Below are 15,215 nucleotides of genomic sequence, written 5' to 3' on the forward strand. Positions count from 1 at the left end.
ACTCCGCAGCCTCTGCTGTAGCTCAGCTCTTTGCACACAGTAGTCCCAAACCTTTGCTAGTGAGCACCTGATGTTGCCTCACCAAGTTTTAAACTCACTCTTCAGCAGATGGTGTGTTTTAATCACACAGAACCCACTGCACTTTGATATCTGTCTACAGACAGACTGTAAAGAGACAGCAAGAAACTAAATGCTCTACCTAACTATTTTCAATATAAAAGGCTTGTTCTGCTTTTAACACAACTTCCTAAGCTTTCACTGGTTCTGGAAGTAGTTGCCATACCTCATTTCTAGCCAAGAACAATTACTTGTATTCTCCTTTTAAATCCTGCTGCAACCCAGTTTGTTCATTAGAAATAAAAAGCACTTAAAAAAAGAAAGCCTTTATCTTGTGAATGGAAACACTAACACCTTTCTCTATTATTAAAAAATTCTTGAGCAATCTACAAAACTGCTTTAGTGCCTCAGTGCTTTGGAAGCCTCTGTTTGGAAGGGAGGAGATCTACATTTCAGTATCCAGGTGGAAAATGGGTTTCATTTGGCCAAGTAATAACAGCTGAAAAAAAAACCCTCCATAGCCTATGCATGCACAGTAGATTCCTTAGGAATGATAACACTGCCTTGAAACATTCCCGAGTACACACGTGGGAAACCGGATGGGGAGAAAGCAGCACTGAGCAAGAGAGGGGACAGCAGGAGGTCTGAAGGAGAGATACAGGCATTTGGTCAAAAAAATTCCTGCCCTGTTCTGTGCAGAATTGTACAGCAAACTCCACTAGACGGTGGTTTGTAGGGTTTCTTTGGTGATGGTTTAAGTTAAAAGTTGCCTGCCAATGCCAAAGTACAGGGCAACCTAACTGCTCCACCATGGCAAAGTGCAAAACTCCACAACATAAAGCATTTTAACCACAAATTGGTGAGAGTGCAAACTGATGCCCACAAGTGAACCAAACTCCTAAAGCAAACACTTCACAGGCATCCCTCATCATTCTGCTGGGAATGGGAATGTATGGAGTTACTGGTGAGAGGGTCTCAGTCTGTGTGTGCAAAGGAGTGGCTGACACTAAATACATTAAACACACAATACTGACGAAAGCTTGGGGCAAATTCAAGGCAAAACCATTAAAGAGAGATTAACTTTTTTTTTTTCCTCTTCTTCTATTTACACACATTTTTTCCATCAGAGAATGAAGAGCGACACAAATAGCATGCAAGATAAAAGTTAGATTAAAACAAGCAGTTATGACCTGAATTTTATCAATGGGTGACAGTTATTCTGTATTTCTGGTACCTTTTTCATAGTTTGGGAAGAACAACTGGAGGAAAACCAGCAAACTGTGAGTGACACACAGCAACAATCTGTGTTTATTATTGCACTAAGTATGTACACAAACAGCCCTCACATACAACAGCTCAAACTTGTTTGTGGTTTTTCCTCCCTCGTAGAAACATGCATGAGAGCTTTCCCATCCACCTTTCACTACAGTTTGGAGACATTTTTCCATGCATTGTCTCAGAAAAGGAGAGTGCCAGACTGGGCCACCCTGGAAGCAAAGCCAGCAGCTGCTATTACCAGAGCACTCACTTGAGGTTTTCTAAGGAGGTATAGAGGGATATATGAACACTGCAGTGCTGAGCATCACATTAAATGGCTGTGGCAGACTTGCATCACAGCAGAAACAAAATAGTTTGAGTTTCACTTGAAACCACTCTCATTCACAAATCAAAAAGGTTGGTGGAACCTCAGACCATGGAGTGATGGAACAGCTCTTGAACTGGTTCCCCTTGCTGGAGGTACGTCCATGGGAACAGCCTGTTCACCTATACAGCTGTTACTGGCAACGTTTGAGCCACAAGCCCATGGGAAGTGTGTGATTCCAGTCAAATGCTTGTATGGGGTTTGGTGTTGATCTTTGTGGTGGTGTTTTTTGGTTGGTTAAAAAAAATCCGCCCCAAACCACCCCCCAGACATCAGACCTCATGGAGGTGCCGTGCAAAACCAACCTTGCTTCCACAAGCAAGGGATCCTGAGATCCAATCCATCACCCAGGCAAAGGCAGCACAAGATGACTCCCAGGCTCAGCCAGCTGAAATGTCCGACACAAATCAACCCAGTTTCTAGCTGCATTCAAGAGACAAGCTGGGATGACTCCTATAGTTTCCACATTCCCACTTTTCTCCTCCTTCTTCCCAGCCACTGTAGAGATACACAGCTTCACCCTAACCTTCCTAAAAGTTATGCAGCAACTTCTCCAAATGGTACCTGGGAGCTGAAAGTTTACCTTCAGCAAAATTCCACAGTCATTTGCAGAAGCTACTTTGAAAACCTTCTAGTTCAGATGCCAAGAACCACTTGGCAAGGCCTGACAGACATAATTAGAGAGCTTGATTGTTTCAAAGGACATTACCCAAGAAAATTAGTATGTTGCTGCGGTTCTTGAAATAAATTTACAATGGGTTTGGTTGCAGAGGTCTTGCAAGGGTTTTAGCAGACTTTTAATTACAGTATCAGGCCTCAAGTATTTTTCTAGTGCTTGGCAATATGAGATCCTATTATTTCTGCTTGCAATGCACACTCATTCAAAGCTTATCCACAGGCCGACAGCCTAAGAATTCCTACCACTCTGTAATCCAAAGTTTTTGTATCATTTGTGATATACATTAGTGACTTCCAGTAACAGCTGCCCCAGAGACAGCATTTTACTGTGTGATAGTTTAAACCCTTTGGCTCAGTGCTGTATCCTGAAATACACTGCAGGGAGGCTATAGCTTTTGCTGCAGGTTATGCTGATTTACAGCAGCATTAAGCCAAGCACTGTAACATCCTACAGAGCCAATTTGCCTTTTTGCTCTCTGCTGTACTTCAGATGGGAACAGGGGAAGTTTGCAGCATCACAGCCCAGAGCTGCCTTTTTTCCAAGGCTGGTGCTCTTGAGTCACACCCATTGCCACAGGCATTTGTGCCCTGAGCACAAAGCAGCAGTCAGTGCTGCTTCTAAAGGTATGTCCAGGCTCCCAGAATCCACCTTGGGGGCAGGAAAGCCCCTGAGCCTTGTGCCATCAGCCAGCTCTCTGCTACTGGTCAGTCCAGTCTGCCCTGCTCAGCACCTCCCTCTCCCACCCCCCAGCATCTCCTGCAAACTAACCCTTCTCTGCAGAGCTCAGGCAAAGACTTACTCCCAAAGACCAGTTTCAGTCATTCAGACTCAGAGAGGTACAGTAAACAGGGAGCAATGACCTCTATTCTGTAAGAGTGGAAGTTTATACAAGAGCCAAGTATTATCATTCACAGATTTATTATAAACTTCAGCATAAATTCATATACAATACTTTGGATTTTGTAGCTTTCCCTCTAAGATATAACCACACCCTCGTGAAATACTCCCCAGAGCCTTCCTTTACATGAAGGGAAGTATTACTATTCCCATTTTATTTAGGGGAAAGAAAAGAGAGAGAACTTGCAAGTCTCAGTTCCCAGACTCTGTGCTGCTCTATAGAATATATATTGAGCATTTAAGGAAATAGTCTTTGTCTTGGGAAAGAGGGTGGAAAACAAAGCCTTATGAATCAGCCAGCTAATAATTAAAAGCAACTAAATCCAGATCACTATAAGCTGCACATGAGAATCTGAACTTCTCAGATGCTGAATTCCTCTGCCGACCAGAAAAGCCAGGGTCACTTGCCCAGCTGGTCACTATTGTTCTGTCCAATAAAGTTCTGGCAGGAATGCATGTTTAACAAAATACAGAGATTAGGCATAGCAAAGAATGCAGCTCCCCCCTCAGTGTTTAGGTTAGCAGGGTTTGCCATGTTGAAATACTGAAGCTTAAGCATATCAGATTTTCTCTGTCCTGTACTGCTGGTGCCAGTGACGTACACAAGCTGACAGCTCGTTTCTCAGGGGCACTGCCATTTTAGCTCTAAGTTTATTAAAAGCTGCATAAAAAGTTCACCTCAAATCTGCAGTGATCACAAATTAAATCAGTGTTTTCTTGGAGATGCAGAATCACAATGGAGAAAAGCTCTCTGTACCTCCCCACATGCCATAAACTTTTGAAGGGCAATTTAAACCAAGCCAGAGATTCAAGGGACCAGATTTTGAGACCCTTGCAACAAGGTAGCTCATCTTTTAAGAGTTTTAGGACAGCCTAAATTTCCAAAAGGAAACTTAACACCCAGTGACAAAATACAGCATCGGAATGGCAATGACCTTCCTAACATCTGCCTTAGTCTAAGCTCTGTGTCAAGAACTTTTTAGCTCAATTTACAACAAGGGACAACACAGGACTAGAGCAAAACACAAATGTCACAAGAACAAGTCATACAGATGATCTGACAGACCATTTGAGATCTTCCAGGAACACAGCTTTTACTAAACCAATGCTATGCACAAAGCAGCTCTGATACTTCAACTGGGCCAAGAATTTCTCAGTTCAAAGAAGAATTATATTAAATGGACAGATATTTGAGACTCCTAAGTAGATTTGCAATGGATATAGTCCTTGGAGAACTGCATACAAGGAGGTTATAAATAGCCTGGATTTACCTCAAAGTTAGTGGGTTATATTCAGAGATACCAAGGATTCCTAAGTTCCCCTGCAGGGGTACAGTAGCTCATGCTGGGTGAAGTTGTGGTTCATAGGTAGGAAGCATCTAAGATCCTGTTGCCATGGCAGTCTCTCCTCTCTTTCTCCTTCCACAGAAAGCTGAAATGTCATTTTCTGTCAGAAGCACACAGCAAATCTGGAACAGGTACAGCTGAGATACAGACCAGCAGACAGGCAGATCTAGGAGTTCCTTCTGGGAGAGCCTTTTTGACTCATCCTAGCACAGCAACAGAAACCTTATTTTAGCTGGTATTGCTTTCACTGCCACTGAAAATGCAAACAACAACATCTCAACAAGATACAGTGGTGAGACAAGCAGCCAGACAGCCCACATCGAGCAGGGTTGCAGAAACCAGACAGGTTCTGGGGAAGCACAAGACAGAATCAGGCAAGAAGAAAGTCAGGAAGCCAAGCAACCCGAGGCAGGAGCAGGAGAAGTACCCTCAGATTAAAAAGTCTTTTTCTTTAGGGAAAACACAAGCAGAATCTCCCTCGGGTTGAAGCGTTAAATTCATGTGGGGAGAGCTGTCACCCATTGCTGCCTCAGACAAGGATTTGAAAAAGCTCCCTGTGCTCTGCTGTGTTTACAGCAATAATGGGAGCCCAGAGAAAGGGGTTAGAAACATCTGAGTTTAATAAGAGCTAAGCAGCACACAGCAAAAAAGAAATGTCTGCCCTTCCGTTCAGGGCTACCACACCCCAGCAAGCACCGCCACCCCGGGCCAACAGGAGCCCAGCATGGAGACGTTATGTCATCCATCCAGCAGCCCATCTGCCCCCAACCCTTTCCCAGGAGCAGCAGCTCAAACCAAGCTGAGAGCTCCCAGCACCACACTCCTGAACAACTAAGCAAAGTCCTGTAGGGAAAAAGCAGATGTTGATTAACCCCAGGCACAAAACAAGCCAAGGGCAAGAAGGGAAGTTTTTGTGTAGTGCCTTAACTGAGCAGCTCCATCTCACAAGGTCATCCCAACGGGGCAAAAGGAGTACTTAGCTCATTTAGCACCTATGCAGCTGCCTTTTCTTAGTCCTAAACAGCTCTAACATCCAACATGCGCAGGGTAAGGGGCATGCTGTTCCCATTTCACACACAGAAAACCAAGAACCTTAGTCCTCAGGTCCTGCAATCAAATTTGCTGTGCCACCTTCCTCACAGTCCACCCCCAAAACTGTCTTTGCATGAAACTGGCATCTTTCATTAAATACCGTATCACATACTACCTTTATAAGGCACGCTCTTTCCATGTCTCTGGTCTTTTTATTCCATTAAAAAGTGGAAATCAGGAATCAAGTGTGTTGTCCATCTGCAGAGACAAACACACCTCCTCTCCAGAGTGCACATACACACACAGAAGAGATGCGGGGACATCCAGAAGAAACAGAACTGGACCTGTCCTTAACTCTACAGACTCAATATAACTTGGTTACACAACCACATCCAGGGAATACTCCCCTGCCTCATGATTTCACTGCACTGGCATTTCTGAGATGCTCTGAGCAAACACATGCCTGTATCCAGCACAAATGCTGCAAAGAATATCACTTCCACCCAGTTCCTAGGGGCAGAAAAAGTGGAATTGATTAAAAAGACATCTGACTACATAACCTGATGTCAATATTGGACATGAATTGGTCCCTTCTCTGCAGTGGTACCTCACTTTAGCTTTAATGTTTTGACAGATGGTTTGTCTGCTCAGCACAAAGGCAGGTGGCTGGATAAGAACAGCCTTACTCAGCTCTGGGAGGATGGACAGGAGACACAAAGCAAGCCACAGAGGTAAAGGGAAGAGTCCTAAGTAAGAGAATCTCTCAGCTACCATCTCTTCTCAGTTTCAAAATTAACTATTATGGTTTTGAGTGGCAGATTCTCTTTCCTAGATAAACTACATCAATATGGAAGAGGAGACTGAACTGCTCCAAACATGAAACATTGTGAAGCTGCCTTCTGCTTTTCTCTCAGAGGCATCCACTGTGTGGGCCTCTGGGTAAAAGCCATTCCTAGACAGATAGAAGAGGCTTCTTTCTTTGCCAGAAATAGGACTGACCAACTTTAGAAAGCTGAAAAGGAGTCTGAAATCTGGAACAGCTTCCTATTTGTTGGTCGTCCCCAGAAGATTCAACTATTTTCAAACAGCAAAACCTAAATATTACAGGCAATACTTCCACCCTAGCATACTTTTAACTTACACATCTGTTCAGTTCCAAGAGGAGGAAAACATTACTTGTCAAAACCAGCTAAAGCACCTGAAACATGTAATACATTACACATCAACAAACAACCATCTCTGCAAAAAAAAGGAGTCAAGGAACAAAACCAACAAGGAACAATATCACAGTTCCTACTCTCACTGGTTTCTGCAGCATTAGGGACTCTAACCCAGATGAGTGCTACACTGTGCATATTTACACTAAGCAAGAGATTTAGTATTATTCAGCTGTACAAAAAGATGAAAAATGTAGGACAGTGACCAAATTAGTAGCACTGGCCTTTTTTCCAATTTGCAGCTATTATCCTCAATGGAATCTTTGTGATATCTAAGTTGGCACAGGCTGGCTGTATGCTCAAAGATTCAAAATAAACATTATGCCTCAGTGGAAGTAAATTTAAGCACTGTCTAGATCTGCCTAATTAAAAGTGAGTTGAGAGCTTTGTGCATATTTCAGAAATGCTGTTGGATTAATTCTTGTATTATCCTATAGGAAAGGCATCTATGCTTTATAAATCAGTAACATTTCCAGACACACTGGTCCGATGCAGGAAAGGGTCCATTACCCTGACCCAGAAGACCTAAAGCACTCTATGCTTTCAGTTCTTAATCCTTATCTGAAAGTCATTCTTCATTTTCCCCCCTTTATCAAGACACAGCCCAAGAAAACAAAGATGTGAGTAAATATTCTATGATCCCAGTGTCACAGAGCCACTCCCCAAGCACAGCTGTGACATTTCTAACCTGACCTGTTTCCACCAGCACTTTAGCACCCTAACAAGCTCAACTTTGGGAAAACTGAAAAAAAAGGATCATTGAAGGAAACATTTGTTAATTTATCCAAGGGGAGCACAAGTTCACTGGCACCCATTGTTTTGCCTTTCTGCTCCCTTTGGTTTCTCCCCTCAAGCTGGTAAATGAAACATACCTAAGAGAAAATTATTCACACAAGCAGCTGGAAAGGCAGGACAGTAGATTTCCTACAGGAATACAATTTACTGCAGTAGCCACAATCACATCTGGTATTTCAAAGCCATTCCAGTGTCACCAGACCCTCAGACAACCATTGGCTCCACTGCTAATTGCATTGCAAAGTTACAGCCCTGAACCCCACGAGTCAGATGAAGATCATATGGCTGCAGAGTCCAGGGAACAAACACCAAATAGTTCCAGGGTCTGGTGATGAGCTCAAGACCTTCTGACCCCTTGGTTACCTGGGTCGGGCACTTCAAAGTGGAATTAGAACAGAGGACTCAGCATGACACAAATCCCAGTTTGTTTGCTTGACATCCTCTCAGTCCATAGCAAACCAGGGACCTCAGGCAATGAGCAGACAATTAGGTGATGGAGAGAATGACTCAGAGAGCGAGATCCTGTCACTAAAAGGAGAGAGAACCACATTTGGCCAATATGTATAGTTTTGTATTCCACACCCACTTAAGAGTCACGAAAGGTTCAGAATTTGAGGCTGAAATAAGGCTCAAGTCATCTTTCTCTAATGAGGAGAGAATTAATAAAAATCCATCAGGAAAACTCCAGATACGCATTCTGAAAGGATTCTGACAGACTGCATAAATAGGGATATTTATTCATAGATGGCCTTTTACTATAAAGAACAGGCTTCTATTGCATAAAGAGACTCACAGTTACTTACAAGAATTAAAACCTCACCTAAGAGGCTGGAGGTTGCTACACTACAGTGCATTTGTTCTGGGGAGGATCATTTCCAGCCCAGCACAGATGTAGCTGTAGGCCCAGGCACAACACAGGCAGTTATCCTGGACAGAACACATCTACCTGCAAGAGGCCCACACAGACATCTTGAGAGCCAGACATTCAAGTGACCTTGTTGGGAAATTAGTAGCCTCAAGGAATAATTGGCTACATATTTCAAGCACCAACACTTTGGGTTTCTCAGGGAAGCAAGACAAGCTGCAGTACTGGAAATCTGATGTCTGTTTAAATATCATTCCCACATCAAAGCAGCTCACCGAGCATGTTTAACTATTCCATGGAACCCACAGCAAAATATGGAGTAAACCATTGGTGGAGGAGCAACTGGAACCCAGGTCTTGCTCTTCTGGGCTGTGCTTTGAGTCACAGCATGAAATGGCTAAAGGCCACCTGGCCTTCCATGTCAAAGCCTCTGCCTTTTACAGCTACCAGATACTACTTTCCTCTCCATATCCATCCTCAAGAAACATCACTGATGTAGGAAGCACTGGGAATTACTGTGACAAAACCTGCAATTACCAGCAGAATGTGGATAATACCTATTTGTACAGTCCTGTTATTTGTAACATCATGGTTCTAATGTTCATTAACAGGAGGAAGTTTTTAGGCTGAAGAGTGTTTTGAAGACCGAACTGCCACAGCTGGACTTGCATCCACCCTGGAGGGCTTTTGTGATTGCACTGTAATGATCCCAGAAAAAAAATTATCATCCTACATTGCTTTTGGGTTCATGTTTTGGGATTTTTTTTCAGCCACCTCCATTTCTCATCCAAAGAGGTTTCCTGTCTGAGCCCTGCATCTATTCTCAGAAGCTTCTGACTCTCACAATTAAGTTCACAAGCACTCAATGCATGACTAATTAGAAAGTACAGGAAAATAGAATGAGGAGTTGGGAGAGCACAAACCCCAAAGACAACTAACACAGAAACAGACATTCCTTGACAACTGAGCTACTTCCAGCATGGGAACACGCTTCCCTTAACTCAGCAAAGCTTCTCAAAGCTTGGAGGACTATTTCTCCTTGGCAGGCAGCCCCTCCATTCTTATGCTTCCAGTAAAGTCCACTTCCCATTCATTTCCTTAACATAGCAGCAAGTTCAAAATGCATGCACCGAATGGGAATTTCAAGCTAAACTGTGAGGCTGTTGCAGTCTATGGAATGCAAACAGACACTACTGCCTGGATCTCAGTCACCAGCACTTGCACATCAGAAGTTCATTTCAAGCACATGCAAAGATAGACTACAAGTGTCTTTGGTCTAATAATCAAGACCTGTTAACTGAAGCCAACTAGAAGCTAAAATATTCATTAAAGGAGGAAAAAAAAAAAAAAAAAGGAACAAAGAATACATCATTCCTCCAGAACAAGTATTCCATGGCTTCACTTCGAAGAATGTGAATAACCATATTTTTTTCCTCCAAATTTCCCTTCACCAGCACCCCAAGTTTTTTACAGGGCTCAGGGCCTTACTTTTCTGGCAGGAAATATGGTCAGCAGTTCTCAGAGCCTCAGGAGCCCATCTTTGAGCCAGACTGCAACCTAGATACCAAGGGATATATCAGCACAAAGGACTACAGAAACTTCTCCCCTTGGAGAAATACAACTCTTATGACAAGTTAATTTTTAGAAAATCAATAGCAGATTCCCAAACAGCTCAACCACTTGTTGATCAAGGACAGGAAAAGAAAAGTGCAGAAATATGGTGTGTCCTGTATCAAGGAAATCTGTCAGCTGTACAGCATTTCATCAGTATATGCTGCAATGTACCAACACCTGGAGCTGCAGCACAAACTTTCAAGGCTCTGTCCCTGCTTATTTATGACTCAGTAAAGTGCCAGAAGTCACTGGACAAAGCACACACTGGGAAGGTTGAAGAAGAGAAAGTGAGAATGGCCATATAGTGCCATTAATAGCAATCACCTTCCCACCATCTTGTTTTTCAAGGGCAGAGGCCAGAAAGCTTTGCTGTGATGGAGCTGCTGTTGCTTCACATAATTCAGGTGCTACCAAGATCCCATGTTTCAATGGCAAAAGGGACACTGAACAACATAAAAACCTGTCTATACCAGTCTAAATCAGTCCTTGAAAAAAGACCTTACACCCATATAGATTAATGTCAGACACGGAGCAAAAAGCCTCACTCCTCTCATGGACCATATTAAATCCAGAAAAGTCCAGCTATCCCAACCTGAAGCTGCACCCGGCAGGAGACTTCCCTCAAAGGTCCAACACTGTGGCTGGAGAAAATTTTCCCACAGAGATTTTCCCATCAGAAAGTGAAGCTGTTAGACATTTGCCAACAACAAAACTTCACCACTCAAGGGGAAATTAAAACATACAAAGATTGCTTCAACGTGTGATATTTGACTGAGCACTTGAATTTTTCTTTCACAACATCCACTGATTTTTTCCTCGCTTCAATTTTTTACTTCCCCATCTGCAATAAACTAGGAGATTCTCCCAAGGCAAAGTTCCATCGGGCACAAAAAATAAATCTAAAAAATCTACCAGCTTTCCCCAACATTATTGTTTAAATCAGGTTTATGTGGGTTGACACAACACTTTATAGACTTGGAGAGAGACATGTTCCCCTGACAAAGCATCAGCTATCCAAACCACTGAGACACAGGAAAACTGGGAAAGAGTGGGAACTGGGGAAGGTCTTTGGTGAGCAGAGTCCACGTTCATGTAAGCGTGGTAGCTCTGAACAAAGATCTGCAGGGTAATAGATATGTAAGACAAATGACATGTGGTTCTCATTGCAGCTCATGCTTTGGGAAGGGGGTACCTTGGAAGAGATCCAGCTTGGATAGGTTTATCCCATTACTCTCCTGTAATTTTCTGCCGTTTCAAACCCTTTGACAGTTGCTGTAGTTTAACATCACACCCCCTGCAGCCCCAGGTCTGTCTGACAGCGCAGCGGACAAAGCCACCTCTCCCCGGGGGGAAATCCGCACCATATGCGAGCCCCATGCAAGGCACAGTGCTGGTGCTCGCCCCTGTACCCCCGACACGGAAATCCACGGTGTCCATGCCTTTTCCCAATCCCCAGCCCAAGTAAGCGGTGCTAACAGCAGCACAACTCACGCAGACTAGGTATTAGCAAGGGAGAAGGAAAAGAGGTAGAGACAGGATGGACGAGCCCTGAATATTAAATCTCAAGTCCCCATTTAAGGGAATGACAGGGGGGAAAAAAAGAAAAAAGTGTAATTCAAGAACAACTGGAATCAGGTTAAGCCACTCTCTTGCTTTATACAGTGCAGCTCATTCATCTGAACAGCTGTTTCACCTCTAGAGAAATACCCAGAGAAAACAGAGGGGAGGGGGAGAAGCCTAAATTGTTTGCTCTACTGAAGCAGTAAGATACAGTAAATCAAACCTGATTTATATTAAGTTTATAAGAAATTGGGTTGGGGTGGCGGGAGAGGAGAAGAGTGGGAGGTATGGTTTTAAACGGCTACTTGGAAGTTGCAGCTCTTGAAGAGAGATCTGCAATTAAGGGCTTTCCTTTGTTGAGCTGAACAAGTTTCTCCTCGCAGCCGAGGGCTATAACAGTTCCCTCTGCCGGTATCCCCAGTATCCCGGCTCAGGAGGTTTTCCTGCTCCGGCTGCGCACTGCGCACGGACGCGCAGCCCCGGCAAAACCCCTTCCCCTGCCCGGCGGGCTGGGCGCGGCAGGGGGAGACTTTGCGGGTGTCATTTACCCAAACTCAGCTCCTCGATTCCCCAGCCGCTCCCTGCCCCAGGAGGCGGACGCTGCTGCGGGCAGGTAGGGAGCGTTCCGCACCCCACTGAGGATGCGGGCAGCCCAGCCCGGCCCTGCACCCTGCGAGGGACCGCTGCCCGTGGCTTTGCCGTGTCCGTTTGTCCCCCCGGAGCCACCAGCGGGGCGCAGCCTCCTCGCCCGGAGGCGGACCCGGTCTTACTCACCGGCGACTGGCGAAGCCGCTGCCCGGCGAGCCGGAGCTCTGCTCTGGGTAGTTGTGCTGCAGGGTTGATGCTGGGAATTGATAGAGGAAGCCGGTGCCCAGCGCGCATCCATGCAGGCAGCAGCACCAGGACAAGAAAAGAGCAAGCTGCATTTTTGCAAGAACGGGGATCTCCTACCGCCTCCGCCTTTCCCCCGAACACCGCACGGCAGGCGCGGGGCCACACCGTGCTCCCCCGGCCGGGGTCACGGCGGGATCCCACGGCACGGAGGAGCCCCGGGGCAGGGGGGCAACGGGGTGCCGGGCACACGGGGATGGCTGCTCCGGCTGCCAAAGGGAAGCCCCGACCCTCGGCAAGCCGAGCCCCGGTGGCGGCGGCTGCTGCCCGCGCAGGGGGTCCGGGGCCAGCGCGGCTCGATGCTCCCAGGGCGCACACTCAGCCCCGGATGCCTTTTCAAATTTGGCGAGGTTGGCCCGACTCCGTCAAAGGGGGCGTGGGGCTTCGGCGTTAACCCTTGCCAAGCCTCGCGGCAGACCCCGCTGCCGAGGGGTTCCGTCGGCCCGGGGCAGGCGAGCCGCGCTCCCGCAGGACACGGAACGCGCGGGGCTGCGCCTGGCCCCGGGCACAGCCGGCAGCGCCCCGCGGGCAGGGAGCGCCCGGGGAACCCCAGTCCCCAACCGAACCAAGCATCACCGACACACTGCAGAAATCCGTGTGTCTCCCCGGTTAACCGAGGGCCAGGTCGAAGGGAGCGCACCGCTCAGCAGTGCAGCCCCAATATCCCAAAGCTGGTGACACGTTCACAGATAACTTCTGCTGCAGAAGTTACACAGATAAAATAGGAAATAAATAATTTTAAGATTCTTCAGTCACAAGGTAAGCAGTGAGAAAGTGATCTCTGCTTTCACTGGGTGCATCCTGCTCATTCTGGCATCATTCAGATGGGTACACGGCTTAGTGGTGAACATGACTGTGAGGTTGACTGTTGGACTCTGTGATCTTAGAGATCTTTTCCAGCCTTCATGAGTCTATGATTCACACACAAGTGCTCCCTTTGCCACCACTTCCCACGGACTCCCTTGGCTTATCACCCAGGATGCCCCTGAGCTTGAAGAATTGCAGTCAACCCCAGGCAGGAGGATTATTTTTGCAGTTGTAGAAGCATGTGGGTGTTTCACAATGGTAACACCCCAAGAAGGAAGGCAGCAGCAAGATTCCCTCTCTGTATAGCAACTGAGTCTCTATTTAAAACCCTTGTACATCCCCCATTTGGCAACAGTGTCACAACCCCGTTTGCTGGCTCAGTGTCCCCTTCCCAGCTCAGAGGAACCTGGGCTATTGCAGTTTAATGACTGGACAAGCAACATCTCTGCCCCAATCCTCAAGGAGAGATTTAATTTTAAAGATGACACAATTGTCTTTCTAAATTTTTTACCCTCAGATCTTGCAAGCTCTCAACACCCCATCTGCACCTTCACTGTGCAGTCAGCCAAAGACTGCAAGCAGTGCCACTGAAAGCAGGTCTCTTGCTGGGGTATTCTAGGGGCCCAGGGCCTCCCCGTGGGGCTCTGCAAAAGCAGAGACCCTCTTCCCTCGAGGGCAATACAATCTCTGCAAGATGCTGCAGCTGAAAAATGTTCACTACAAGACACTGGGAAAATCCAGGATCTTGTATCTGGCATTTGCCCCCAGCCACAGGTGAGCAGCCACCCCTTCCCCCACGGTGCCCACCTCTCTGTGTGCACACAGAGATAAATAGCCCCTGGCTGGAGCCTGTAACCAGACAAGTTTAGACTGCAAATGAGGCACCAGGTTTTTAAACAGCCGCTGTCATTAATCACTGAAGCAAATCGCACAAGGAGGCAGAGATGCAGTTTGCACTGCAGCTCAGCACAGCCTCCCCGGGCTGCCCTAGACCCAGAGCAGGCAGTGGACCAGCCCTCTCTGAGCCCAAAGGGATCTAAAAGTTCTGTTCCAGTAACACTGGACTGTGAAGCCCACTCAAAAACAGGCACTATTTATTTACAAAAAGCCCTCAGTGCCTAAAGCTGGGACATAACAGGGCCCTCTGTCCCCAGCCCTGGCTCAGGGCAGCCTGAGCACTCTTCCTTTTATACTCCCCTCACCTCCAGCAAGGGAAACATTTTCCCTTCTCTCACTCCCAAGAAAGCACACAGCTCCCAGAAACTCACCCTAGGATGTTCAGCCTTTCCAACGTGCTGCTCAGAGTCAGTCCTCAGGAAACCTCTGCTCAGCTTAACATGGCAACAAAAGAAGAGACTTACTCTGCTCTTCCCTCTAAGCTGGACTACAAACCACTCCAAATTCAGCCTTCACCTAGGAAAGGAGTCAGGAATAGCAAAACAGTTCTTAAGGCAGTTCTCTAAGAACCCCTTTCCCCTCAGTCTGGGTGCTCATCCTCAGCTCCATCTGCACAAAGTGGATGCAGCTGGGCCTCCACCCCAGCAGTTTGTTGCAGCACCAGACTGAGTGCTGAGGGCAGGGTTCAGCCTTTTGTCCCAATCATACCTCCCTCTCCTGACAGGCTCAGATAGATCATTACAGATATTTAACAACACCGAAGAGCAGTAGCTTTCTGACCCATTCTCCTGGCCTGGGTTGGACCCTTCAGAAGCTCTTTGTAGTCTTCAAGTCTTAACTTTCCAAAAACATGTTATTTTCTGCTGCATGGAAAATTTGCTGCTTCAGCCTTCACTGATTTTGCAAGACCCTAGGA

The 15,215-nt window shown here is 46.2% G+C and overlaps 1 protein-coding gene across 12 annotated transcripts in view; it reads right to left on the reverse strand.

Moving 5' to 3' along the window:
* The window catches only part of COL26A1 (collagen type XXVI alpha 1 chain), a 159,311-nt gene extending 144,416 nt beyond the window's left edge, over positions 1-14,895 (reverse strand). For 10 of the 12 annotated variants that reach the window (XM_088066291.1, XM_088066288.1, XM_014254925.2 and 7 more), the window contains exon 1: positions 12,479-12,877. In XM_088066291.1, coding sequence (XP_087922417.1) covers positions 12,479-12,630 — 152 coding nt within the window. In that variant the 5' untranslated portion in view covers positions 12,631-12,877. Of the gene's footprint in view, positions 1-12,478; positions 12,878-14,670 lie in introns of those variants that run through there. The other 2 variants (XM_088066297.1, XM_088066296.1) reach the window with 1 other exon arrangement.
* Positions 14,896-15,215: the final 320 nt, after the last annotated feature.

The sequence above is a fragment of the Pseudopodoces humilis genome, chromosome 23, assembly GCF_049639895.1.
Source record: "Pseudopodoces humilis isolate 2021_Gansu_Grassland_sample_001 chromosome 23, ASM4963989v1, whole genome shotgun sequence".
NCBI classification, from domain to species: Eukaryota; Metazoa; Chordata; class Aves; order Passeriformes; family Paridae; genus Pseudopodoces; species Pseudopodoces humilis.